The following is a 26,788-nucleotide window of genomic DNA, read 5'->3' on the forward strand; positions in this document are numbered from 1 at the left end:
GAGCCTGTTCCTTCCCAACACCTATTGCATGAATCAGTTGCATAAATGGTAACTTTATTTCCTTCTAGTGCAACTGGATATTTTCATTGATTTTTCTCATCTGATTCATTAGAGTCATTTCCTTTTTTCTTTTTTTTTTTCTGTAATGCACTGTCTGTAATCTGTGCAACAGAACAGAAGAGTACTTCATGTCCTTCCTGTGTCATATCTGTCAGGTTACATATTTGAGACAGAGCATACAATCCTGCTTGCTTGCTTTCTTTGAGGTGCCTTTCTTTCTGAGTTTATTTCATAGTGCTTTGTTGTGGTACAAATGGTTGCTTGAAGTGAAGTTTGAGTTGCATGTATTCTTTAATTATTCAGTGAAATGAGCAGTAAGAATGTAAATTTCCAAGAAGATGTAGAGTAATACATAAATCAGGAAGTTGGGTAGGATGTTAGGCCTATGAATTCATGAGCCATTTTTCCCAATATTAGGAATTGCTTCTAAGTGAACCAAAATAACTTGTTCACAAGAAAGTCTGAAATAATGAACAACATCTTTATGATCTCAGCATACTTGGCCAACTTATAAAATGGGTGGTGGTGCTTCTGGGACAGTTGCTGTAGCTGTAGTGTCTTTGATAGCTGATGTAATGTCTGCACACTGTTAGAGCCATAAAATTACAAATCCAGAAACTGGTGACGATTATTCTCCTTCCTAAAGTTTAATGAACTTGTTTTAAAGGCTGTTTGCTCCAACAAAGAGTTCACATTCTGAGAGAACAAAGAGTCCACATTCTAGTATTTTGTATTACCTGGTTGGTATAGAACATGTGTGTGTACATGCACACACACACACACACACACATATATATATATATATATATATATATATAAAAGAAATAGTGTCTTCTACAGTCAGATTGAGATTCCAGGGACTACATAAGTAATTATTCTAATAAAGTCTCAATCTTGCAGCTCTCTTGGTTTTGTTTAATGGTCTCCATGGCCAGGTACATTTCAGCCACAGCAGCAGCTCTTGAGCAGAGAAGGAGATGCCTGGTTTAACATTTGTAAAATTTAAATGTCAACACACTGTCAGAATTCAGGAAGGTCAGGATTCAAACGAGGCACCAAGTCTGCAGTTTATTCCATAGCTCTTAAGCACCCCTGAAGTCAAAGTACTTTACCTTTCTACCAAGTATGAAGCAGGTATTCAGTTACAATTCATTGTGATGTGCATTTTGCTTTGCCTTTAAAATAGTAAATAATATGTTAGTCTGATTACTCAGTAATGTGCTTCGGGTTTACAGATTTGTAGAGTTCATAGTGTGGGAAATACAAATTTTAGAGTATGACTTCCACTGTTCCTAATATTTTCTATTTAAGATATGCTGGTAACAAAAGGAAACCTGTAAATGGCTCATTTAGTCTGCATTTATGATATAAATGGTAGAATTCCTAAAGACTAGAACATTTTGAATATAAATACTTCAGCATATTATAATATGAATCTATTAGGGAAGAAATGTTAGCTGCCAGTATAGGAGTTGGTGAATAGTTTCCCAATTAATTAGAAAATCCCACTTCTGTTGTTAAACAATTTTAAGAGCTTGTAAAAGTGACAGAAAACTGGCAGGCAAAATGGTGTTGGTGATGTAGGAGTCGAGATTAGTAATGCATTTTCTCAAGGGAACAATGTTTGAACAAATCCAAGGTTTTATTTAAAACTTCTAAGACTGGGGAAAAAATAGGGCTATATGAAAATTGCATCTTTTGTCAGCCTAACTTATCTTTGAAGGCACTCCTCACATTTCCAGTGTTATTGATTCTGTTTCGAACCATTTTTCAGTCACAAATGAATGATTATCACTCTGGATACTCCTCACTTCTGTAACTTAATGGGTAGTCATGGCTGTGCTGTAAAAGTGCATAGCCAATGCCACTGGACCTGGACTGGATCAGAGACAGGAATAAATGCTAGTCCTGGAGTCAATTAATTCTCTAGAAGTGAATTTGTTTGTTCCTTAACTCAGCATATTTAACCTTATGCTGCAAGATGTAAAAAACAAACCAAAATAAACCTCCCTGCCTATCCAAAAGTGTGGTATTCCATCCATTAAATTCCAGAAGTCCTTCAGAGGTCTTGAGGAAGTTCAGTTTTTTGCTAATTAAATAATGGCTTGACTAGAATGATGTGGAGTTTCTGCTGGTCTTATTGAAGGAAGAACAGCTAAACTTTAATTCTGTACTTTTCAGATATTATTCTGTACTTAAGCAGACCATAATTTTTTGGTAAATTTTCTAAATACAGTCAGAATTACAGTCCTGGGATGATTTTGGAAGGAAAAAGGCTGTTGTATCTGTATACTCCTTCCCATATGTTTATGCTCACACTTCAAAACGATTTTCTGACAACAAGGGAAACAGAAATAGATTTGAGAGCTGACAAGCAGGTATATAATTTATTCTTGCAGTACTATAGGCTATCACAACAGACACACAGATGGTTGTCTGAGAAAAAAAAAACCTGTGAAATGGATTTAAATCCAACAACTACCTCTGTATAGACTTTAAAGGATTTACCAGTTTCATGGAAAGTATTTCAGATTAACACCAAAAAGAAAAAAAAAAAAGACAAGTTGCCAGATATTTATTTTGAATCAATACAGACACCAGGCTAATTTTTCTATTTGAAAAGTGAACTGGAGTAGGCAGAAAAGTAAATTTTTAAGAGGCCTAACCTGTAAATTGCTGTCATAATAGAGATTCTAATAACCTTTTGTTTTCAGCTTTACTTTTGGCCACATTCTTTAAAGAATATGGACCTTGCCATGAGGCAGGGCAGGCAGTGCATTTTTGGAATCTGGAGGCTACAGAACCATGGAATCGTTTGATTTGGAGGGGTCCTTTGAGAATCATCTCCTGCAGACCCTCTGCAGTGAGCAGGGACATTTTCCACAGACCCAGCTCAGAGCCCTGACCAACCTGGCCCTGAATGCTCCCAGGGACGGGGCATGACTGCTAGGTAAGAAAGGAAGAAAACACAGAAAGCAGGACAAGAAAAAATAGGATCCTTAAACTCTGAAGAATAGCTTAAAACATGCAGAATGTGATAGAATTAAGGAAAAAACAGAAGCCAAGCAGAATCTAATGGGGAATTGGCAGTGGTGAGAAGGAGGAGCAAAATGGGAGGTGGGGAACTTGTTGATATTGGATATGAGAGTTACAGCAGCAAGGACTTACCTCTTTAAGTGTTATATGCCTTGCAAATTTCTCCTTTAAAATAATCAGAAATATGAAGAAATTAGTTCATTTTGCTCATTTGAGCCTCTAAAATTGTGTTTTTACTTTAACAATTCTGCACTCTCAAGATAGATGATCCTGCCAGTTGTTCTCTCAGATGATGAACATAAACAGTACAAGATCTGTGCTCTTGCTTTCTCAGCTGTTGCTTTTTTCTCCCTTTTCCTCCCTGATTGTCATGATTGTTTTCTCTTGTACATGACAAATGCCAAATAATAAGACATTAATGTAATGGCATGGGCAGCTGAACTAGAAACACACTGACAGAGTGTATTCCCTTGGGGAAATGCCATGGAATGGTCTACCAGGAAATACATTTCATAATCAAATGCAATCCCAGTTTCACTGTGGCTGTTTTTTTCTAAAATACTTGTAGGCTTGGAAAGTCAAGGATTTTTTCATTCTCACTGCACCCTCGTCAGCTCACCAGCTCTTCTACAAGATCTCAAGTGTCTCAAACTGTAGTTTGGAAAGTTACTTTGGGATTTGTAGCTACCTTACAGCATCATATCTGCCACTGTTGGCAGCTGTAGAGGATAAAAATCACCCAGTCTAAAGCATTTACAGATCATCAGAGTGGAATCTGTCTTCTGCAGCCAGGAAAGCAGTCACAGGCACAGGACTGTAGGCCAGCTTTGCCATTCCAGCAGTGTGTAACCAAAGCTCTTGTTTGTGTGTTCACAGGAATCTCACTGTACTGTGGATTTACTGACTGAATAGATTGTTTAAATAATGCCTTCTGTCATAGGTTTGGTTGGGTTAGAGTTTTGGTTCTTTCCTGAGACTGAGAGGGAAGACTATGGAGGTTGTGCAAAGGCTACCAGGGTAGGAAAGACAGGACATAACAGGATCTGTGAGTTCCAATGGTAGAAAGAGAAAGGGAAAACAAAAAATCTTCCTACAGAGAGGTTTTACCCTTGTTTTTAAAGAGACGAATTTAAATAAGCATAACAAAATTAATGTAACTAAATTATATTAATAGGCAAAGAGAATGAGTAAACAAATGGACTAACAGAATTTGTATTGCCATGTACATAACAGAAACAAAGTTTCATCTACATTATATTAACGGCTGACATTATTGTTCAGAATGGACAGAGAACAGCTAACCTACTAGGATGTAAAGGTTTCAGAGTTAAATGGCTCAACATCCCCAAATTTATTTCATGGGGTTTTCATTAAATTAAAAAAGTAAGTGTGAACACAAAAGCTCCCAGTCAAATCTTTGTATTTTCCATTTGTAAACTTCTGATTTTAAATTATTCCGTTCTAAATAAAGTTACACAAGACTCAGTGCAGCTTTAAATTCCTCTGTATATCTCATTCAAATGTATAAATTCATTGCTGTAAATAGTATATTGAAAAAACATGATTTAGTTTGCTTTTTACAGATGACCTAATTATTTTTATTTGACACAATTTGTCAAAAAAGTTTACATGAATTTATTTCTGCCTTCAGATTTCTTTAGAAATCCTGGCCCTCCTGATGAATTCCTGTAGGCTGACCCTGGCTGGATGCCAGGTGCCCCCAAAGCTGCTCTGTCAGTCCCCTCCTCAGCAGGGGAAAGAAAGTTCAGTGGGTATTATGAAGGCTCATGGCTCAAAATAAGGACAAGGAGAAATCAGCCACTGTCTTCTGTGAGAAGCTGCCAGAACTTCCCCCATGTCTGACAGAGCCAACACCAGCCTGCTCCAGGAGGGACTGTCATAAACTGATGATGTTGCATTGCGTGGGTTTCTTGCCTTCTATGACCCATGATCGATATAAATTTCAATCTGAGAAGTATTAATATTAATGAATTTTTAATAAAAATATGTAGTCTAATCATCTAGCATTCAGTGTCAGTTTTACTGAAGGAATCAAGTCCATCTTTGTTTCTTAAACTGTACATATGATTTCAAAGTGCTCTTTCACTGCTTTTTAAAAGTATTTTCATAGAAATAATGAAGGACATCACTCTTAAGTTTTATGAGTTATGAGACCATGTTGGTTTTATTTTTTTAGTCTTGTAGAGTTGTTTCTTGAGCATGTCCTTCATAGTTAAGTCTTTCATAAACAGATTTTTTTTAAAAAAATGCTAATTTGTTCCTTATTTACCTAGCTTGAAGGCTATGTGTCAAACTGCCACTGTGATAACAACAGCTTGTGAGTTAGACATTCAGAAAGGGTTTCTGACTTAGTAAATTAAAGTTTGGTAAATGCCAATTAAACTGCCTGTCAGTGGATTATATGGTGCTGCTGTACAGATGCTGCAAATTCAGGTTTTGAGTCTGACTTCAGTCTGTGTAGGAAATCTCATCTTTGCTTCTCTCTTAGCCTTGCTCCTCATTTCACAAACTTGAATTGCACTCCCCTTCAGTGGCACTTCATCTCAGGATCTCCATCTTTCTTACTGTCTAAATTCTCCAAGATCTATTCTTAGAATTTCCAAATTCTCTGCTTTTAGATGAGTGGTAAGGCAAGCCTAAACAGAAATAAATAATTTCCTTGGGAAGAAGGAGAGCTATAAAAAACAGCTTTGAAAATAAGCTGAGAAACTTAAGAGAGGTTTTTATGACATTCACTAATAAACAACAAAAGCATTTTTCAGAATGTGATGTATTTTCTGGAGGTGGAACGTTATTTCTCATGGTTGAAGCTGGGCAGGTGATAAATATATTTTAACAACTCTACCATGAAATACACAAGTTTGTTCCATTCATTATTTAATTGATATGCAAAAAAAAGCTATGTTTAATGTTTGCACCAGTGTCTGAACTCTTTGAAATGGCAATAGTCAGTGCAGACCAGTCACACTTCTCCTGGAAATACAAAATATCTTTGCTTTAATTCCATCGTGTGGGGTTGCACCTTGGAGCTTTGTTCCCCTGGGAAGGAAGAGCCCTCCCTCTCTGCTCATGGGAGGACCTGAATCAGTGATGTGGATAGATCAGGGGGTTGAACAAAACACTTTTCAAAGATTTTAGCTTCATCTGAGATCTTTACAGATTGGCAGTGGTAAATAGGGCATTCAGCTTTTCAAAGAGAGGGCTAATGAAAACAGATTTAAGAGGAAAACTGCATGTAACATTACTGGAATTACTGGAACAAAATGTCTGGCACTTAGCAAGTGCAATATATGATAATGGGGTTTTCTGACACACGTGAAGTGATGGTTTTCTTGCATGCATGCATACACTGTGATCCTTCATGCCAGGAGAGCTTTTAACCTTCACTGTGTACCATTCTATATCCTCAGTGAAGATGTGGCTTAGCATTATTTATTCATTTGTTCATTATCAGCACCTTTTCTTCTCAAATAGAAGAATCTGGAAATCAGAGACTGTATCTTCCAACTTAATTTAGGTTTTTAACATTTTGGTTTAGCAGTACGGGCTATATATACCTCAGGTTTTGCTTTTATGTCAATTGAATTTACTCACAGATTAGGAAGCATAAATACACAGATTTTGGCCAGCTGCAGAATGAAGGCAGCTCCTCTCACAAGTCATATCACACTGTTATAGGAGTGTTGCCATTATCTTCAATCAGCACAATATCAATCCTATCAGCTATTGCTCCCATTTGAGCAGTTATTTGCCTAAAGTAATTTTATTATCTTTCAGCATGCCATATGCATGTCTTCCCCAGGGAGGAAGAGAGGCTTTTGTGCAAAGTCAGGAGCTGTAGCAGCATTCAAAGGAGTGCCGGATAACAGGGAGCATCAAGCACTGATTGTGTGGTTCTCCCAAGCTTGAGCAGCTGCTGGGGTAAGGAACACTCTGCAGAAGTCATTGAGACTGAAAGGCGTCTTCAAAAGGTTCATGGGACAAGAACAATAAATAAAAGTTTGCTTAATCCATCCAGCCAGTAATCTTATGAAATGAAGTTTTTCTTTTCATGCCGTATCAGCACTTGATTGATAAAGTAGTTTCAGTCATCTTGAAACAGAGTATTATATACTCTTGAGATTTCCAGATGTAAGAATATGGATGGAACAAACAAATAATGTGGAAAGATCCCTTTGTAATAAAAGTGTCCCAACTGACATTGTCCTACTTGTTTTGCCCTCCACAGCTAAAAAGGAAACCAAAGATGTGATGTATTTGTGGTATTTTTAGGACTAAGGATTATTTAGAGTGAACAGATTTATCACTATTGGTGTGAGTCTCAAAGAGAAACAGAAGGAGAGAGCAGAAAATATGTAAGAGAAGAGATAGAGGATTAATACAATGGCTGCTACATGTAAAATTCTTTTTGTACATTATTTTGTACCCTAAAGTGTACCCCTCTAAAGAACATTTTTGTCTCACCTTCCACCATCTCCTGAACCTTCTGTATCCCTCTTTCTCCATGCTTCAGTAGAGTCCTCCTCCTCAGCATGCAAACTCACTTAGGAAAACTAAGCTCTATAAAATTCAAATATATACATATATTTACAGGGTTAGTCTGAGGTGTATGTCTTAGTATAAGCAGGATTGTCCCGGGAGATGCATATTCCTCTTCATTTCTGATTGAGGAAAAGGCTTTTGGCTCTCTCACCTAACTCCTGAGTTAGAATGAAAGAAATTCACACAGACTTCCCTGTATCTGTTCTTCCATGGCATTATACGTAACAGCACAGTCTAAGCAATTCTTCAGCTCTTATTTATAAACATTACTGGTTAAAATTGAGAGGTTTACTACATATTTATGAAAACTGAATTTTCACTGCATTTAGGGTAGCAACATGGGTTTGGGAGTGTGAATTGAAATTACAAAAGTGAATGAAGATGCTCAACAACAAATTAAGAAAACAAGAATAGGGAAATGGTGGAAAAAACAGGACTGAACATCAAAGTCTCTTGAATACTGATGGGATGATGGTTCCCAGAGGAGTCAGAGGGCAAATGAGTGAAGGGAGCTGAAGGTGGTGAAAGAAAAATCTTTGAAATGGTAATCGGCTAAAAGTAGTGCTGAATAAAGACAATAGTGACTGAAGCCTCTGTTTCTTTTAGAAGTAACCTGCATTACATACAGGTCCATGCCATGAGAATTCTTACATGCACTTATGAGCAACTATTCCCAAAACTAATGCTAGTAATGGTACAAGAAATTCACAAATCTGGGGGAAAGGAGCAATAAAACTAATATAAAGAAAGATCAATGAAAGTGAGGGAATGTAACTAGAACTATAAAAGAATAATCTTCACTGGTGATGCTGAACCAATACAGGATTATTGCACAGGCATTTGTTCTGGGGCAGATATAAAACATTCCATGCGTGACATTCTACTTACAGCTCCCTAAGTCACCAGAGAACCATTTCCCTTGGGACAAAAACAGTGTATGTTACCTGACCTTTCAGAAACAAATGGTATTTTCAGTGCAGCATGAATTTATTATTTTTTATTAGTTTAATGAGAAGGGAAAAAGAGAAACGGGGTAAAAGAAAATCCAAAGAACCATAAAATCTTGGCAAGAGAGAGTATGGTCTTACCTTAGGGATGGATTATGAAACATTAATAATTTTCAAATGAATCACAAAAATTTTATTTTAAACCTTTTGGAAATACATTTAAGGAGAATAGAAAGGAGTTAGCTCTATTAAAAATCTATAGTGATGAGAAATAACAGGTTTTTGGCAGAGAAGCAAAATAAATAAAAAAGGCCACAGGAAAACCCTCTTTTATGACTTAAAAAAAGGCCACAGGAAAACCCTTATGTCTTCATAACTGATTAAGGAGACATAACCGTGTTATGCATAATGTTATTTTCTCTGCATGCCCCAAAATGAAGTGAAAATGCCTGAAAAAACACATGTATCAAACAACCTCTTTAGGGTAGGAGCAGTAAATGGTTAGAGCCTGAAAGAAGTCATGTTTCAGCAACAACAGAATCATAATTAATGGTTTAGCCTTTTCCTAAATCCTTATGTTATTTAACATGTGTAACTAGGAAAACACATAGAATTTTTTTCTTGTGAATAATGCTTATCATAACATATAATCCAGAACCATGCCCTGTGTTTTAGCACAAATTAACAAGATTTTGTATCACTGACACAGCAGAAATTTTGATATTCATAATGCAAAAAAAAAAAAGAGGACTCACTTCAGATCTGTCCCACTTTTCTGATTCCATAAGACTTCTGTTCCTCAGTTTTAATTGCAATTGTTCACTCAAGCCTTTGCTGTAGGCCACCATCATTCTTGTAGATATCTTCAGGTTCATTCCTGCAGCTGATCCATGTGTGTCTTGTTTGTGGGGCCCAGAGATAACCACAAAATACCACCAATGGATGTTGAGTCACCCTGAAGGATAGACAGAATATTGCTTAAAAAAGATAAAAAATTATGTGGAAACATTTCAAAGCATATAGTATGAAGGTATTCCGGTGCCTTGGTCTCAGAAGTCAGATTTGATCTCAGGAAGAATGTGTGCCATGCTGAGCTCCTCACTAGACAGTTTTACGTAACACAGAACTCTCCCTAGTTGCAAGCATGCAGCTCCCGCTGACTTTGAAAATGTCAAACTGCATCAAAGTTAGATTCATTTTAAGATCAATAACCTACCAGAGGTTCAGGGTAGCCTATGCATTCTAGTTCCTCTTTTCCCCAGCTTACAATATAGAACTAAGAGTACATATAGTTTCAGCTTTCTGCTGAAGGCAGAAGAGAAATCCCTGGATCTACAGGTCTGCACAGTCAGAGCTCCGAGGAGTTCGTTTTATGGGGACATAGAAAAGATACAGAAGAGCTTTAAAGTAGGAATGATAAGCTGGAAAAAGAGCTCTTGAGAACTTGTGGCTGAGGACTAAGGTGTAGGGGGATAGAATATAAGTAAATAAAGGTAGCATCGAAAGTAATCTTACCCCCTAATGAGTTGCAGCTGGGTTAATTATTAAAGATTAGGAGCAGGCCTGACTTTAACAGGCCACACCTGTAGCCAGTAACAAGAAGAGAGTTATAAAAGAGTGGATTGCTTAGTTGAGGGAATTGGAGTCAGTTGGCTGCTGCGAGGACAAGGAACAATCAGTGCCTAGAGGAACGGCCTACAAGAAACATCAAGGAGGCACAAAACTCTAGCAATGTGGCACTCTTGCAATGTAATGACCATAGAACTCTTGCACTATAATGACAACATTAGGGAGCAGACCAGTGTAGGTGACACTGCAGTGGGTGTCTGCTGCAGGCCACCTAACCCTGCAGAACAAGGGGTTGAGGCCTTTTACATGTAGAAACAGCATCCATGGGGGAGCAGCCTCATTAATTGCTGGAGAGACAACACAGCAGATTCTAACCATTGCAGTGAGCTCCTGGGAAACTTCCTGATATAACTGATGGAGGAACCAGTGCAGACAGAGGCTCTGCTGGAGCTCATACCCACAAACAAGGAGAGGCTCACTGGGGAGGTGTGACCGTGCTCGCAGGGGTCCGAGGATGAGGGAAGAGATGAAGATCTGAGTCCATGTTTCAGAAGACTTGATTTATTATTTTAAGATATATATTATATTAAAGCTATACTAAAAGAATAGAAGAAAGCATTTAATCAGAAGGCTAGCTAAGAATAGAAAAAGTAAGTATGAATCACAATGGCTTGTGTCTCAGACAGAGAGTCCAAGCCAGCTGGACTGTGATTGCCATTAATTAGAAACAACTCTATGAGACCAATCACAGATGCACCTATTGCATTCCATAGCAGCAGAAAACCATTGCTTATATTTTGTTCCTGAGGCCTCTCAGCTTCTCAGGAGGAAAAATCCTAAGGAAAGGATTTTTCATAAAACATGTCTGTGACAGGGAGGTGAAAGGCAAAGACACTCCTGGGCTGCAGTGACCATGAGAGCACATGGTCTCTGACCATGAGGCTGGACTCCAGGAGAGCAGACCTGCTCCTCTTCAGGGATCTGCTTGCAGGATAAACCCCTGCAAGTAAGAGAGGTCCAAGGAAGTTCATTGATGAGAAAGGATCACTTTCTAAAAAGCTCAAAACTGGTCCATCCTGAACAGCAGGGAGTCCAGAAAGGGTGCCCAGAGTCCTGTGTGCATGAACAAGGAGCTCCTTGCAAAACTCAAACACAAAAAAGGCATTGCACAGAAAGAGGAAGCTTGGACAGGTAACCTGGGAGGAATATAGAAGCACTGTCCAAGAGTACAGAGATGTGGTTAGGCAAGCCACAGCCCACCTGAACTGAAATCTGCTAGGGGGTCTCAATGAGAATTTATTTGTTTGAATTTGAAGCTAATGTAAATTATACATTTAAAACTTTTTAATTAGTGTACTGCTGCTTTCTGAGAAAAATAGTTGCTAAATATCAATATTTGTGAAATTAGTTTATTGGTATACTGTATAGCAAGGAATCTGGCAGAAAAAAATAGTTGATATTGATTAAATTGCATACAAAAAGCAATATTAAGAAAGAATTCATGTGGTTGGACAGTGCAGAATTTGAAAGCTTTGTTAAGAAATGCTCCAGAATGGAAGGCAGCACAGCAGTTTCTAGTACCTTTGAAAGGCTGAGCCCATTCTCAGCTCATGCTGGTTTTATGAAATATTTCATATCCTACAAGTGTTCATGGATAGAAATGAGGAACACAGAGTGATGTGAAAGAACCTTGCAGAACCTCCATCAGCTTGTGGGAGCAGTGGGGATATCAAATGAGAGAATATCTTTTATCCAAAACAAGTAACATTTCCTAAGAGAATTGTTTCCTAAAGATATTTGTTCTTAAGATTTCACATGGTTTACAACTGTTTTATTCTTTCCAAATTTGGATGGTTTTGTTATTTAAACTTTAAGACCTAACTTTCCTCAGGCATGGAGAAACACAAAGGCCAAAGTGCACGGATTTAGAATTATAAAACAAAAGCCTAAGAAGTGATAGCTGCTTATTCACAGTAGACATATTCATTCAAGGAGATCATTCTTTTATTTACTGTTTTCTAAGGGTCTGTGCCGCAAGCTTTAAGATGTTTCCTGAATTTATATTGTTTTATTCCCATCTCATCTGAAAATATAAAAAGGCAGTACAAAGTATAAGAACATGTGTTCTACTATTTCTTATGTTTGGGGCTTTTTACTGAAAGGGGAATTGCATGAAGTCACTCAGATTTCAATCTGCTGAAATATACAGTCCCCCCATGACCCAGAAATTTGAATTTAGTCTTTGTAACAGCTGTAAATGCATGCAAATAGCATTGTACTTATCTATTTTTTCTTTAATGTGGAAAATAAGCCCATTTTTACGCTCTCAAAATATTTCAGAACACTGAACTTTTCACCAGAAAACTAATTGTCCTTAGCCGATTTTTCAACTCAGTAAATGCCAAGACTTAAACCTGAACTTCAGCAGCTGGGAACAATGGCTATCAATCGCCTTTCCCCCCTGCTGTTCCTCATTAACAGCACAAAGTGTGCTTATTTAAATCCATCCTTATCTCCTAATGGACGGGGAGCAGTGAGTGACTGGATTCGGTAGCTATTAGAAGTGCAGCAGATCAGATCTTCCTGTTTATTGATTAGTGGAGAGCAGCCTCGAACTGCTTTGACAGCTCTGACAGTGAGAGCAAAGAAAGAAGCTTTTCAGCTCTTGGGAGGAGAATTGCTGGGCAACATTAAAGAGGGTCTTGTAGGAGCCGGTTTGCTTTGATGTGCAGGCAAATTGGCTGTGCTTGGTTGGAGTCAAGGTCAGGAGGCTGTGGAAATGCTGTGAATGTGGTGGGGAAATTAAAGGAGTGTTATTTTAATAAGTATTGTGTGGATGCATGCTGATTGATACAGAAAATTGCCCTTCTCTTTTTGTGAGAACAGCTTTTGGTGAAGCAAATTTTGACCAAAAAAAGAAAAAGGAGATTGTGTGTCCTTTTGCTGCTGCACTAAATATAGCCGTTTGGGTGAGAATCTTCTATTCTTTCTCCCTTTTCTTGCTATTCCTAAGAATCCCAGCCATTCAACAGTTGCCTTAACTCTTTACATTTAGCAGTTTTTTAAACTAGTGATCTCATTTCTGCTGCTTCATGTTAATAAGTAAAAATTGCCACTTGCACACCTTCATGTAATTTTTAATAAATTCCTTGCTGAATGTTCACTGAATGTGAATTCCCTGAGAGTGCTGAGCACAGAGAGGCAGCCAAGCAGTGCCCTTAGCTCATTGCAGGGTAATTCAGCCACAGTCACAGATCAGATAAGAGCCCTGGGGTAAATTTCCTCCACTGAACTTGTTCAGTTGAAAATCAAAGCTATGGGCAAGGCTGTGGCAGGGTTATACCACAGCTAGGCCAAGGCTCTTATGTCTCTGTAGTGTTGGTAGATCCAAGAGGACAAGGTTGATGGATTGATAAGAGAGACCATTCCTATAGCTCTTTGCTGAGGCCACTCCCTGTTTGCAGGCACAACCTCAATTATATGCTGGGTGTGCCTCCCTCCTCCAGCACATCTTGGGGTATTTCAGCACCTCCAGCCCTCCTGGACAGCTGCTGTTGGGTACTTTTTGAGAACATGGAAAATAGTGAGAGTTAAACAGCTCATATTTCCTTCTTGATCTAGGTCTACTTTGCAGTGTAGACATAAACACAAAAGAACACTTTATATATCATAAATATATTCTCAGTTAAACCTCAAAAAAAGAAAAAACAGGACAAATCCCACCCACTACCCTCCTGCCAGAATGTAGTAGTAGACCCAAATTAAATCCATCAAATCCTTATTCTGACTGCAGTGGAGCTCTTATAAAAATGTTGTCGTCAAGGTTGAACCCCACATTAGGTAAAGCACTTGAAACTATTGCTAACAACTGCATGGAACAGCTTTGCTTTTGTTATTGTCTTAATTTGTTTTTCTGAACTTGATTATAGATTCAGTTCACAGGGCTGAATCCGAGGGATGGGAAACAGAACTCTTTTCATCAAATGTTTTCAATGTCTTTAAAGGAGAAAGACTTTAATTTTTTTGTTCTAGCCAATTTTTTTAGCAGAAGCTATTTCTGTACCATGTCAATATCACTTAAAATCAGTACAGGATCTTTAATATTACCATCTTCAATCTCGAGTATATTTACTGCACTGCTGTGGTTCTTTCATTTGTTACGATTGAAAGAAGATCAATGTTATATAAAACATTGGATTAAATAAAAAATGGAAATGCATGTCCTTTCAAGCATGCATCCCCAGTGAAGAAAAGCAATGGTTCAAGTATCCCAATTACAGAAAGTTCTGATGTTTTTTTTTATGTAAAAATTAGTTATAAACATATTTTTATATTAGTTCTGTTTAAATCAAATTCTCTCATCATGATAAAGCAATAGCTGACTTTTTAGAAATCCATTTATTTATTAATTTATTTATTTGTAGCAGTTCTTGTGGAGGAATACTGTGCAGTTTTACCTAAAAGGTGCCCAAATGAAATCCACAGTCCCATCCCATGGAGATTGGACCAGATGACCACTGTGGTCCCTTCCAGCTTTACCCATTCTGTGATCTTGCATGTTACATTCTGATAATAGTACCTTTAAAGTAGTATTTTTTTCATGGTTTAGCCAACACTACTGAAATCAGAACTTCATTAACACCACTTTTTTTTTCCTTCCCTTTAAAGCAAGGAAAATGAATGCTTGAATGGGCTTGAAAATTTTGCAGTTTTCTTCCCACACCACAAGGCTCCAGTTGTTCACATTTTATTCTAACTGCTCATGGCTCAGAGCATAGCATACAAACAAGAGATACTGTTTGTGCTCATTTTGAAGGAGCCTATTTCACTTGATTTGAAGGAAAAACAAAAACAATACAAAAATCTAAAATTTGGGAATTACCTATGGCTTGTTTATGACAAATAAGAAACACCTTTACATGCCAGTGAGAATTTCTTTTAAGAACCATGAAACATTTATGAAGACTTCTATTGATAGAATCTCCTTCTTCAGATCATTGATATATAAGTCACTAAGTCAAATCCAAATCTGATTTTATTGGATCAGAGACACATTCTTCTGTAAGTTTAAGCAAGGATTGTTTCAGTGGGTATTTTTTGTACACCATTATCTAAGTTATTGTCAGTTCAAATTCTGTTATTTTACCATTTATGTGTTAGTTTTGATAAAATTAATAGAAACTGACTGCAATAATCTTCCTTGATGTACCAACAAAAGTAAGTTCATTTTTTAATGTCTTTACCTAAAAGGTTGTAAGCCAATACACCAGCAAGTGGTATTTCCTGGGAGCCAAGTGGAGTAATGTTTTGTACTCTCAGGTGATATTTCCTGGAGAATTCTCAACATTTCTCAGTGTTTTCTTTTTCTCTGTATTGACAAAATCTACCTCTAGAAAGAAGTATTTCCTGGCTCACATCCAAAGCTGTTCAGTTGGAAAGTTAACCCTGAAGTGTGTAAGGTGTTTTATTTTGCTGATGTACATAAAAATCTTCAGGTTAATAATTGTGTGCAGTTTAAAGGTTACGTGGATGGTTTGAGGGGATTGGAATTCTCAGGTTTAGCACACTTACAGAAGTTGAATAGGCTGTGTGCTGGCAGTGGTCATGTGTACTAAAGGGTTCCCATGCCCTTTGCTGACCACTATTTGGCTGTTGAAATTTTCCTATATGAAACACTGCTCCCCACTGTGTGTTTGTAAAGTTCTCATTCTCTTTAGGGAGTCTTCATGCCAGCAAAAAAATTTCCATCCTGGTTCACTTAATAAAAACATGTACTAATATAAAGGAAGAGCCATATAGTTCTTTATTAACCAATATTTCCTAATGACAAAATAAGTATGTTATGAGGTAATTTTAAGACAATTTTAAAGAGCATATGCATTTTCCATACATTTTTCCAGTGGCTTTATTTGCATGTGTTTAGGTATGTTTAAGATTATCTTTCTAGTCTTCATTGGAAGGTCATTTCTTGGTTAAAAATAATAGCACTTCAGTTAATTATTCTGCACTTAAGCTAATTCTACTGATGACCAGAAGCAGCCCTTTCGTGGTTTTCTGTGCAGTTACAGACTTCCCCAGCTTCTTTCTGTGCAGTGAATTGGGTGTGAACTCAAGCTCAAAGTCAGTCCCTGGTATGAAGCACTGCTTAACAGAAGCATCTGTTCCTGCAATTCAGTGGGAAGCCAGAAAAGATGACACAGAAATGAAGGGAGCTGCAGGAAAAGCACCTGAAAAATAGTTTGAGGAAAGAAAGCAAATGGGCATTTTTGCTTATAGTGTTAGTTTTAAAATTGTAAGCAAATAAATCATGTCTTGGCAGTAAATTGCTATTGCTTAGTTAAAGAAGATTTTGGGTTCTAGGGGTTATCTGGCAAACACACACAGTCATATCAAATAGCTCATTAATTCTACCTTTTTAAATTTTTCCCTTCCAACTGTATCATGTCCAGTTACTATACAATAGTTCCCTCCTACCACCAACCAAGAAATTCCCTGGAAGTTTTAAAATGTAGTTTGCATTTTACCTGTGCAACCTATTTGTTTCCTTGTTTTGTATATCACAATTAGGCCAATTAAAGTATACTTACCTTCTGCTTTGCCAGTGTTGATGGAACACCTTTTTTTACAGGCAAAATTTAAGCGAACTTGATTCCTCTCAGTTGCTTTATTTATTATATTTCAAAATTATTCTATCATTACTTTCAAGGTTTTTTTTCCTTTTTTTATCTAATTCCATTCCTAGGTCTAACTTCATGACATCCTTCTAGCATACAGGCTATAAAGAGACTGGTAGATGACACTCATACACCAGGGAATCTTATTGTAACCACCCCCTTCTGGCCACTTGCTCAATACTCCACTGAGATTTTCAATGGTAAAGATAAAACCAGTCTGTAGTGGTTTTGGTTTTTTAATTTGAGATTTTTACTAATTTTGAGATTTCCTAACTAATGTGTTTGTTTCCTATTGTGAGATAGAATGAGGGGAAAGGTAAAGTAGGCTCAAAACTTTAAAAGGGTATAAAGAAAGTTTTATTAAAAGTAACTAAAAGGAAGAAAAGTAGTAAGAATCCAAGTAAACCTTTCAGAATACTTTTTCTCCCGCACCAGTTTTTTTTCATTGATAGTGTAAAGAAATAAAACCTAAAATTTTTAGTTTAAAATAGTTTTCATTTAGTTTACTTAGGGAGGGAAGTCCCTCTTATTAAAGTTATGGAGATTACTCCATAAGAGGGAAATAACAGGTTTTTTGGTGTTCCTAATTTTATCATGAATAACATCCACCTGGGGAACTCTGTTATCATGAAGTGTCTTCTATCTTTTATAAATTTTCCTATAGTTTGTTGATGGGTTATGTTAACTTACGGTGTATTGTTTCAAAGATGAGTTGTTTAAGGGTTAAAGTTCTTGTTATCTATCACATGTGTCATAGTTTAACACAAGAAGAGCTCAAGGAAGTGAGGTGAGACAAAGACTTTTTATGTAACTTACCACTGAGAAACTAGACCTAAACTAAGTCCTAAACTACTGTCTCTGTTTTCATTCAGTACACCAACCCAACAAAACCTCAGGAACATGTTCTTCAAGGGTCTGTTCTGAGGAAAGGGTTGAGGGGCAAAGGTTTGAGTGATAAAAAGAACAGCAAAATGTTTGTACCAGCCGCTCTCTTTTGGTTAACCTCATTTCAGCACTTGGTTGAAATATGGTTATCCTGTCCACATTAAATGAGATTACTTTTCACGTGCTGATTTATAATACTGTATTTTCAAAAGTACTTCAAAAGTAGTTTAGAAATATTATTAACAGATGGATATTCTGACTCCAATATTGACAAGCAGCAGTCATACTATTTTCAGGTACATAATGTCAGGCCAATTTGCTTTACCTTTATTTATCAGCCTTTTCATTTTCAGCTTCTTCTAGCATCAGTTAAGATAGGGACAACAGAAAAAAACCTTTTTGTTTTTTACCTTTTTTTCCAGTGACACATTTCATCTCATCTGAAGACTCTGAAAGATAACATTTGTTGCAGGAAACTGCTTAATTTTAAACTGAATGTTCACTAATAAAAAAATGATCTGACTATAATTGCTCTTTGTTTCTTGTCTATAAAAGTCATTTTTTTCCTCCTCTCTTAACAGGTGGCTGTTGATGAGCGCATCAAGCAACTGCATGAAGCTCACAGGGATTTTGGCCCTACTTCCCAGCATTTTCTTACCAGTGAGTGATTTCTTATTTCTCATTCTTCTTGTGCAGTTTGCATACACATTTAATTGATCATTTTGTGGCCATGTGCTAGTTGTTGTTATGAGTTTCTATTTTAGTCCGTATTGCAATTGTTTTCTTTTATTTTCTCTTCCCTGGGTGCAGAGGAGTGTTAAATAAGTTCATATTGTCCAGGTCCAGAGTAAAAGGAAAACATCTGCCATTATCAAGTCTCCTTTTGCCCACTTCTGTCTCTGTGAGTCTCATCTTCATTTGGGGGCTGCCTTTAGGACTAGTAAAGTAAAATTATGTTGAAAAGAGTTTCTGATTATTTTAATCCAGAAAGGATTTTAAAAAACCCCAAAACAACACAGATTTGGCTTTTCTGTTTAAAGAAATGTTCAGCTCCAAAAAGGGGCAAAACCAGATATGCAAGAAAAAAATTTTCTAGGATTTGATCACTTAGCAGAGCAATGAGAGGATAAAAAGTGGGGTGGGAAAGTTGGCAGAGGAATGACAGCTGAGTAAACTTTTTACAACTCTGCATAAAATATAATTGCCAGCAAAATTCCCACTTCACCTCCACACGCATTCTTTTATCAAGGATGTTTTGAAGTACACTGAAAGACAACTTGAAACACCTTCAAAGCTCCAAGGCAGTGACTAAAGTGAAGCTTCTTAAAGGCCATGTCTTTTCCATTGTACTTCAATTAAGGAAAGTAAACAGTAGAGCTTTATTTAAGAGATTATATCAGCAGAAGAGAACACAGTCACAGGATAATGGTCTCCTACATGCAGAGGGACAAGCTATCCAGACATTGGAAATAGATGGTGCTATTATTGCACAGCAACATTCACAGTGGGATAGAGGACAAACTTTTCTTCAGCTGATACTGCCTTGTAATTTTAATAGGTTAACCATTTTCCCATTGAAGATCTTAATGGGAAACTGAAAATTCTCAGCAGGGTGTCCTGCAAAATCAAATCCAAGGTTGATGTTGTGCCAAATAAGACTAATGCAGGCTGATTCAACCCTGAACCTTCTTTTGTCAAATTATTATCCTATGAAGAAATTAGTCCTATTTTCGTTATTTCTTTCAAACCCACTTTTCTTTAATTGTTGATCACTGGGAATATTTTTTCAGCTCAATATACATAACTGCAAATCAAACTTGCCAAGACTGAATGTGCAAGAGCTATGAATATGTGACATAAACACAATGTTTAAGCACATACCTGTTTTTACTTGTGACCCATGTTGTATTCTTGGTGAAAGTATAAATCTGTAGGGTAAATTAAGCAAGTCTGGAAGAGACTAGAGTGACCTGCACTGCATTATCACACTGATCAAGGTGTCTTTGTGCTGGTGTTGGGTGCAGCCAGACAATTTTCCTAGGCCCATTCTGCCTTACTATTGCTAAACTAAATAAATCTAAAAGATGATCAGTGTGTGATAGTCACCTTTTTTAGCCCACCCACCACTAGTGAGATTATTCTTATTTGTAACTAATTAGAGCCAGCAAATTGTGGACATCATTCTGGACACTTCATTCCATTGAGGCTCACCATAGGAAAAGGAGTCAGGTGAAAATGTGTTGATTTTGGAAATAGTCCAACTATCACTTAGAAAAATGGGCATTTGTATTTACTTTTTTGTTCTTCTCTCTTAGATGTGTGTGCAAATACGTAATCTTACCCACGCATACAAAAGTTAGGTTCTGAAAACATTTGCAGAATACTTCCCATATCAAAAATTGAAAACATTTGCGGCATACTTCCCACATCAAAAACTGCAGTCACTGAAAACTGCCAGTACATATATCAGTCCCATCTTTCATAAGCATCAAATTCCAAAAACATCCACTATCATGTACAATCACTATGGCTAGGAAAATACCATGCTTTGACATACTTTTTATGCTTTTTTACTACCTCTGCTGCATCCCTGCATGGATGGAAGCACAACCATGGGAGAGAGAGCAGTGCAGGAGAGGGTGACACAGTCCTTGCCATCCAGCACCAGTGGTTTTTCTGCAGCTGTACTTTTGGGGGTGAACAAGTCAGACATAAAGGCTGCCAAACAAAATCAGGCAGATCAAATGAAGGCGAATTTAATGGCTTGTAAATTAGGTTTTTGTACGTGGTAGAGTCCAAGTTGATCAGTCTGTGGCAACAGCAGTGAAAGGATTAATCATGGCAATTTTTATGGTTTTCTTTTAAAAGCTCAAAACTCAGAGAGCATTTTTATCTAAGGAGCTGAGATACACATAAGATCAGTGCAAACTATAATCAGTAAGGAAAATAAGCAATCTATTGCTTATTGAATATCAAGTTTATTTGCCAGTAACAATCAGTTCATCCTCCCTACTGAGCATCAACTTTCCCTCTTCCATACAAACTTGCCCATCTTAAGGTACAAGTAATAATATCTGCTTATATTCTTACATGAAAATTATCCTTTTATAGTTGATATGCCTTTAAGTAGTGCTGCAAAGAGGCTGGTACTGCAGTCAAGGTCACATAAAATCAGTGACTGAATTACATTTCTCTCCTATCAGAAAGAAATAAATATGATCTGCTAATCATGGTAACTTTTTCATGTGCTTGTTATTATTTTATACATAGAAATTATAGTATCATCTGTCTTTTTCTGCTTGGTTGAAACTGAAGCTGCATGGGGCTGTTGAAAACCTAGCACAAAAGTAATGGGGGAGTGATGCAGGGACCTCATATTTGTCACACCCTGTGAGGCAAGAAATCAAGTGGTAGTCCCTGTTTCTAAGCACTTACAGCCTGTTCTAAGGGCTATTCATAGAGCTATTTCTGAAAGAGATTGGAAAGAAGGTGTGAGCTAGAGAGATAAGGAGTGTAAAAGCAGGGAAAAAAAAGTATTCTTATTTGTGGAATTTTAAAATTAGAGAGCTTTTCTCCATTGTCTTTTCATGCAGGTCAACATTCTTTTTCCGCTCTCTCCTCTTTTAAATGACCAAGTGCCAGTGTTTATCAATGCTGTGGCGTCGGACAATTCAGATGTTTCCTGGTTGTAAATTCAAGAGATAGTGGCAAAGGAATGGGATCCACTTGTGTCTCTCTCCTTTAAGGCTTTGGATCTGCCTCTAGTGTAAAAGACTTCTCAAAACTGGCCATGACATTTCACATGAACTTGCCTCTCTCCAGGCCTTCTACATTTTTTAATGGTCTCTCTCACCCCACTCCTTGAGCTTCTGCCCTTCAGGCTTCCCCAAACTCATTTTGCTTTGTCAGTATCCACAGAGGCAGTCCCAGCTCCAGCTCAGTTCATTCCTTGCCAAGGTCACACAGAATTCACAACAATAGTTAAGATACATCTGATAAATGAATTAAATGGGAAAAAAAACTTGATATCATGGATTTGTGGAGTGAGTTTGTTGGTTTTGAAGGACTTGCTTAGACATATTTAATTAGACTTGTTTAATTAGAATTCTCTAAATCAGGGTGTAAAACCACTGTAAAAAAAAAAATCTTTCTATTAAAAAGAAACTTGTAAATATTTAGCAAAGTAATTACAAGAAAAATCTGTGATCCTTTCATGGATGATGGTGCTTAATTTGGGAATTATATACAGTAACTGAGGTGTGAAAAAGAATATCTGCAAATTTTAAACACAATGCCAGCTCCAAAGTTTTCAGTGACTCCTCTGGAATAATTTTACTGTTTTGACTTCATCTGTATTTTTCTCTGTGATTGTGCCTCTTACAAAAAATGAGATTCATTTCTCTTGTTGGAAGACCCACACATAACTATTGTATGTCACAATAGTTATTACTCTTTTTGAGATGCAATAAGTGAGAGGTAGCATTGATGTCAGACTGTTTCTAATATCATTTGCAGTGCTATTCAGCAATCACTCACACTTCTTAATGTGCATTGCTGGTGATTGTTCATTCATGTGCATGGCTGTGGCTGGTGATTGCTGAAAAATAGGTGTTACATCTTTAAAAACTATGAGCCAACCTTGTAATTTACTGTCCAGCCCCAGTATGAGCCATCTTTTAGTAAGTATAGCATGTCAGTGAAGTGACTGCATGAAACAGTGCTCACCATATAACTGGCAATTACTTTGGATTATGACTGGAAGATTCCAGTGGTTTTCAAGCTCAGATAACATGGACTTTCATCAACATGAAAAAACTGGGAATACAAGGAACAGAAAGAACATGTAGGTTTGCAAGGCTAAAAGGCTGATGTACCCATAGCCAAATTTTGTGATTCATATTTCCCAGGCTATGAGCTTTTGCTGCCTGCATTTGTCAGTACCAGCCTGTTAAATCCTCATACCTAAATTTGTGCTAGGACCTGTAGATACCTAACAGGAGATGCCTCACTGTGCCTTTCAGTTTTGGACTTGTAAGAGCAGCACTTAATGCAACACAAGATGAGGCAGCCTCAGCAGCTTTCATTCAGAAACAGAAAGATGACAAATGCTGGAGCCACCAGTTTGTGTTGTAAGTGATCAGAGTGCAGCTGCTGCATTTTATAGCAGATAATTGTTGCTTAAAAATAAAAATCAGAGGAGTAGGCTGTGTATCGTAGGTCTCTCCTTCTCAGGATAAGCTCAGAGCTATTCAGGTTCCGATCTGACTCTTTTTTCTTCTCATTTCTGTGCCTTTGTGTTTTCCTTCAGTTATTTAGCCCACTCTCCTGAGAAGCTGGAGATGTGGCTCTGAATTCCTCCAAGCTGGGAGAGAAGTACTCACTTCTCCCAGCTTCTGTGTGAGTGCTCAGATTATTATGCAAAGCAAAGGCTAGGGAAGCTCTTTCTTGCACAGGCAGATATCTTTAAAAGGGCAAGTCCTAATTGAGACATCCAAGTCTAAAAATGAGAGGGCTCTATGACTCTTAGGACACTTTACCCATCCATCTGATAGATTATTTTCCAGTGCAAGCAACTGTATCTTTCCCTCTTATTTGTCACTGCATGCATTATATCATATTGTCTTTCAGATATATATGACAAGCAAACATTGAAAAACATGTCCATTCATCCATGTCCTTTGGCAAAATGGTTTAATATGTTTAGATATCACAGGAAATGTTTTGAATAGAAAATATCAATAGGTAGTAGAATAAAGATAGAGGATAAGTGGACACAAATCAGCCTAAGATCTGAGAACTCTCTGAAAGCAGAGGGATTTTATTATTGTATTTAAATGTACTTGTAAAAAAAGTATTTATGTATTATATACATTTAAATATGGTCATATTAGCTAGAGGAGCATGATTGCTAGAAAACTCTTTTTCTACTTCAGTATAAATGCAAAGGAAATACATGTGCTTCTGAAAAAGGAAAAACTAGCAAATTACCAACAAACCAAATACACTTCACAGCTCTTGCCATTATGATTATCATGGTGAATTTCTAAGAACACTGGGCACCAATTCAACCTCAAGACTTATGTGAGATGTACATCAGGTTTTAAGTTAAGAGAAAATGCCTTCAGTCCATTTCTCCCTGTTTAGAACATCATGGCCATAGCTACATCTTTTGCTAGTCCTTGCCTTGGCCTGATTGCTAAAAGTCTTTAAGAGTAGTAAAACATTGCCATATTTTGAGAGGTTATCTTTATGCCTACTTTTGGAATAAAGTTAGTAGACTTAATTTTACAGTGAGCTTTCAGTTTTTCATTATGCATTATGTTATTATTGTGTTCAGTTTAAGACATTCTTTTGTTCTCAAGCTCCAGGACTAGGATACAACAGGCATATTCTATATATGGATATCAGAATTTTTGTGTTCTATTTTGCTATGTAAGACATGGAATATTTAATTTGCCAAAAATCACCCACCAGCAATTTGATTAGGCCATTTTATAACCTCATTTGATCAGCCAGTTTTAGAGACTCCATTTTTAAGAGAATAAGAGTGCAACAGAAGTTAGCAATGTGGAGTAGCTGTATGTGGGCCATTATAAACTCTATCTATATTTCTTTGCTCTATTTCATTCAGTATTCTGCTATTAAACAAGTAGATTCTTGTATTTCTGCCATTTTACAGTTGTGTGACATTTAAGAAAATGAGCACTAGATGGATTTTATATTTCACAATACAAAGTGGCATTTGGAAACTTCTGGAATGCTGTTCATGATTAAAGGTGTGCATTATTTAGGTCTTACCATATAATGTTGACCCTAAGCTGCAGATGATAAATCTGAAGTTGGCCATAAAGATTCCAGCAGGAAACACAGGATGGAATTGCCTCTTTTAACTCTTCTAAAATGATTGGTTGTCATAATTGACTCTGATCAAAGCTGAACTTTTTTAATGACTAAAAGTCTCTTCTTAGAGATTTTTTAATCATTGAAGATGCCTCTTCTCTGGTTAGACATGCTCTAAATATGGCGTATTTGGTAAAGGTGTGCACGTGTGCTACGGCGACAGACAGTGCTGACGGTGTTCCAGGGAAGTAGTGAGTGGTTGATTGGACTTAAGAAGGGCAGAATCCAAGCTGAGAAGGGGCTCTCTATTCCCAAAATACCCATTAATCCATCCCCATGTGCAGCTGGGCTTGGAGAAGAACAGACCCTAAGCTGTGCAGACCTTCTGAAAGGCGGGTTTGGATTGATGTTTCTGCCTTGCAGCTTCTCAGCTGAGTGGTTGATTGTTCTGACATCAGTTTCTCAGCTACATCAAGCAATTTTAGACCTCAGTGCTGCACAACATGGTCTGATTGCTCATCAGTCTTACCTAGAATAATAAAAAATTCACATAATTTAGAAATCAATCTAAATCTTAGCTGAAAAGGCCCCTGTCTTTTACAGGTATATAGTGGCATTTGTTGCAAAGAGCTTGCAGGTTATGCAAACATTTCCATTATGTCACTGCCATGCAGATATGCATTTTGGAGATGACATCCTGCCAGCCTGCATCATGCACTGATTATGGTGGGGAAATATTGCTTTAGCATGTTCTCTAAGGAGGAAAAGCATGACCTCCTTATAGTCTCTGGAGAGCAGCATTTTCTCATTTATAATGGTGTTATCTGAAAATAATCAAAATGTAGTACTCAATGAATCTTCTTTGACAAGTTGAAGTAGCTTACACAGATGGAAAATTCTGATTTAGAATCAGAGTCTTTTCCTGATGCAAACATAATTTCATAATTTTTTTCTCCCTGCCTACCTTTATCTGAAGTCACCAAATCCATACTTTGCTGCAGTGAAAATAATTGCTATCAAAACAAACTTTATGTGAATAAATAAATAGTTTCTTAACTCTATGTTTGTATTAAGGTATTAATGATGATAATGATAGGTAAGAACAGTGTAAGTCACACAGGTCATGCAGGTAGAATTTCCAGGCTGAATCAGAGAATTATTATCATGAAATGTGAAATGTGAACATAATTCAGCAGCTTGCTGAGTTACAGACACGATGGCCACCAAACAAGATAATGGGGATGTAAAAATGAGCTCACCTTTAACTACCATGATGCTAAAATGAATATATAGTAAATATAATTAACTTCTAACAGTGAGAAAAAAATAGTTGACAGGATATATGTAACAGTGTATGAACACTACACAATGCTTCTTTGTGGTTTCTGTCCAAAACCTCTTAGTGAAAATAAAGTCAAAAGATTTTTTTTTTATTTAGAACTGAAAAAGTACACTCATATGATACATAGCACACACTAAAAGTCTGTGCTGACGATTTAAATGAGGACCACTAAGAGTAACATTTAAATGTGGACATACCAAATTTACTCTTTGAATAGCTGAAGGAATAGTTTACCATTAGTAAACATACATGTATTTTTCATTATGTTTGCATTGCTAAAGTGAAATATTTATAAGATTATTTTTTTGTAGTATCAACTACTATCATCCTGTTTAATATTTCATTCAGATCCCTGCATAGATTAAAACAGTACTGAAGTTCAGAGAGCCAGCATGCCACCATTTCACTATACATTCTGCCAACAAGTAAGAATGTCTGCTTACCAGCAAGAACTGTGTTCACAGGCAAAACAAGTCCCAGCTCTTAGAACATCTACAGAAAGAAATAAAACTGAAAAATTAGGTAACCATTAAAATATATGTCAATTCAAATAAAGTGTAGGGAAATTTAAATTCACTCTTTAAAATGCCCTGTATTTTGTGGTGGTTATTTAATTTCAGTCACAACAGCATTGAAAGTAGCTGGGTGTATGGTAATGGGTTCTTACACTGTGCAAGCTCAAACAGTAAAGCACTTTGGAATTACTCTCAGCAAACAGGAAAATCTCTGCTTCTTGAGTGCTGTAGCACACAGGGATACTACAGCATGTATATATATATATATATATATATATATATATAAAGTCTTTGCTAGCAAGACATTTAGGTTGATTTAACCATTTACCTGTACTACTTTTGGAATGGATAGTAAAC

General features: G+C 37.0%; 1 protein-coding gene across 6 annotated transcripts in view; it reads left to right on the forward strand.

Moving 5' to 3' along the window:
• DMD (dystrophin) overlaps positions 1-26,788 on the forward strand; it is a 1,043,683-nt gene that overhangs the window by 897,420 nt on the left and 119,475 nt on the right. For all 6 annotated transcript variants that reach the window (XM_054291254.1, XM_054291257.1, XM_054291256.1 and 3 more), the window contains one exon: positions 18,316-18,394. In XM_054291254.1, the coding sequence (XP_054147229.1) occupies positions 18,316-18,394 (79 nt within the window). The remainder of the gene's footprint in view (positions 1-18,315; positions 18,395-26,788) is intronic.

The sequence above is a fragment of the Melozone crissalis genome, unplaced genomic scaffold (genome assembly GCF_028551555.1).
Source record: "Melozone crissalis strain CALT ecotype California unplaced genomic scaffold, PUWL_Pcris_2 ptg000090l_1, whole genome shotgun sequence".
Classification (NCBI taxonomy): domain Eukaryota; kingdom Metazoa; phylum Chordata; class Aves; order Passeriformes; family Passerellidae; genus Melozone; species Melozone crissalis.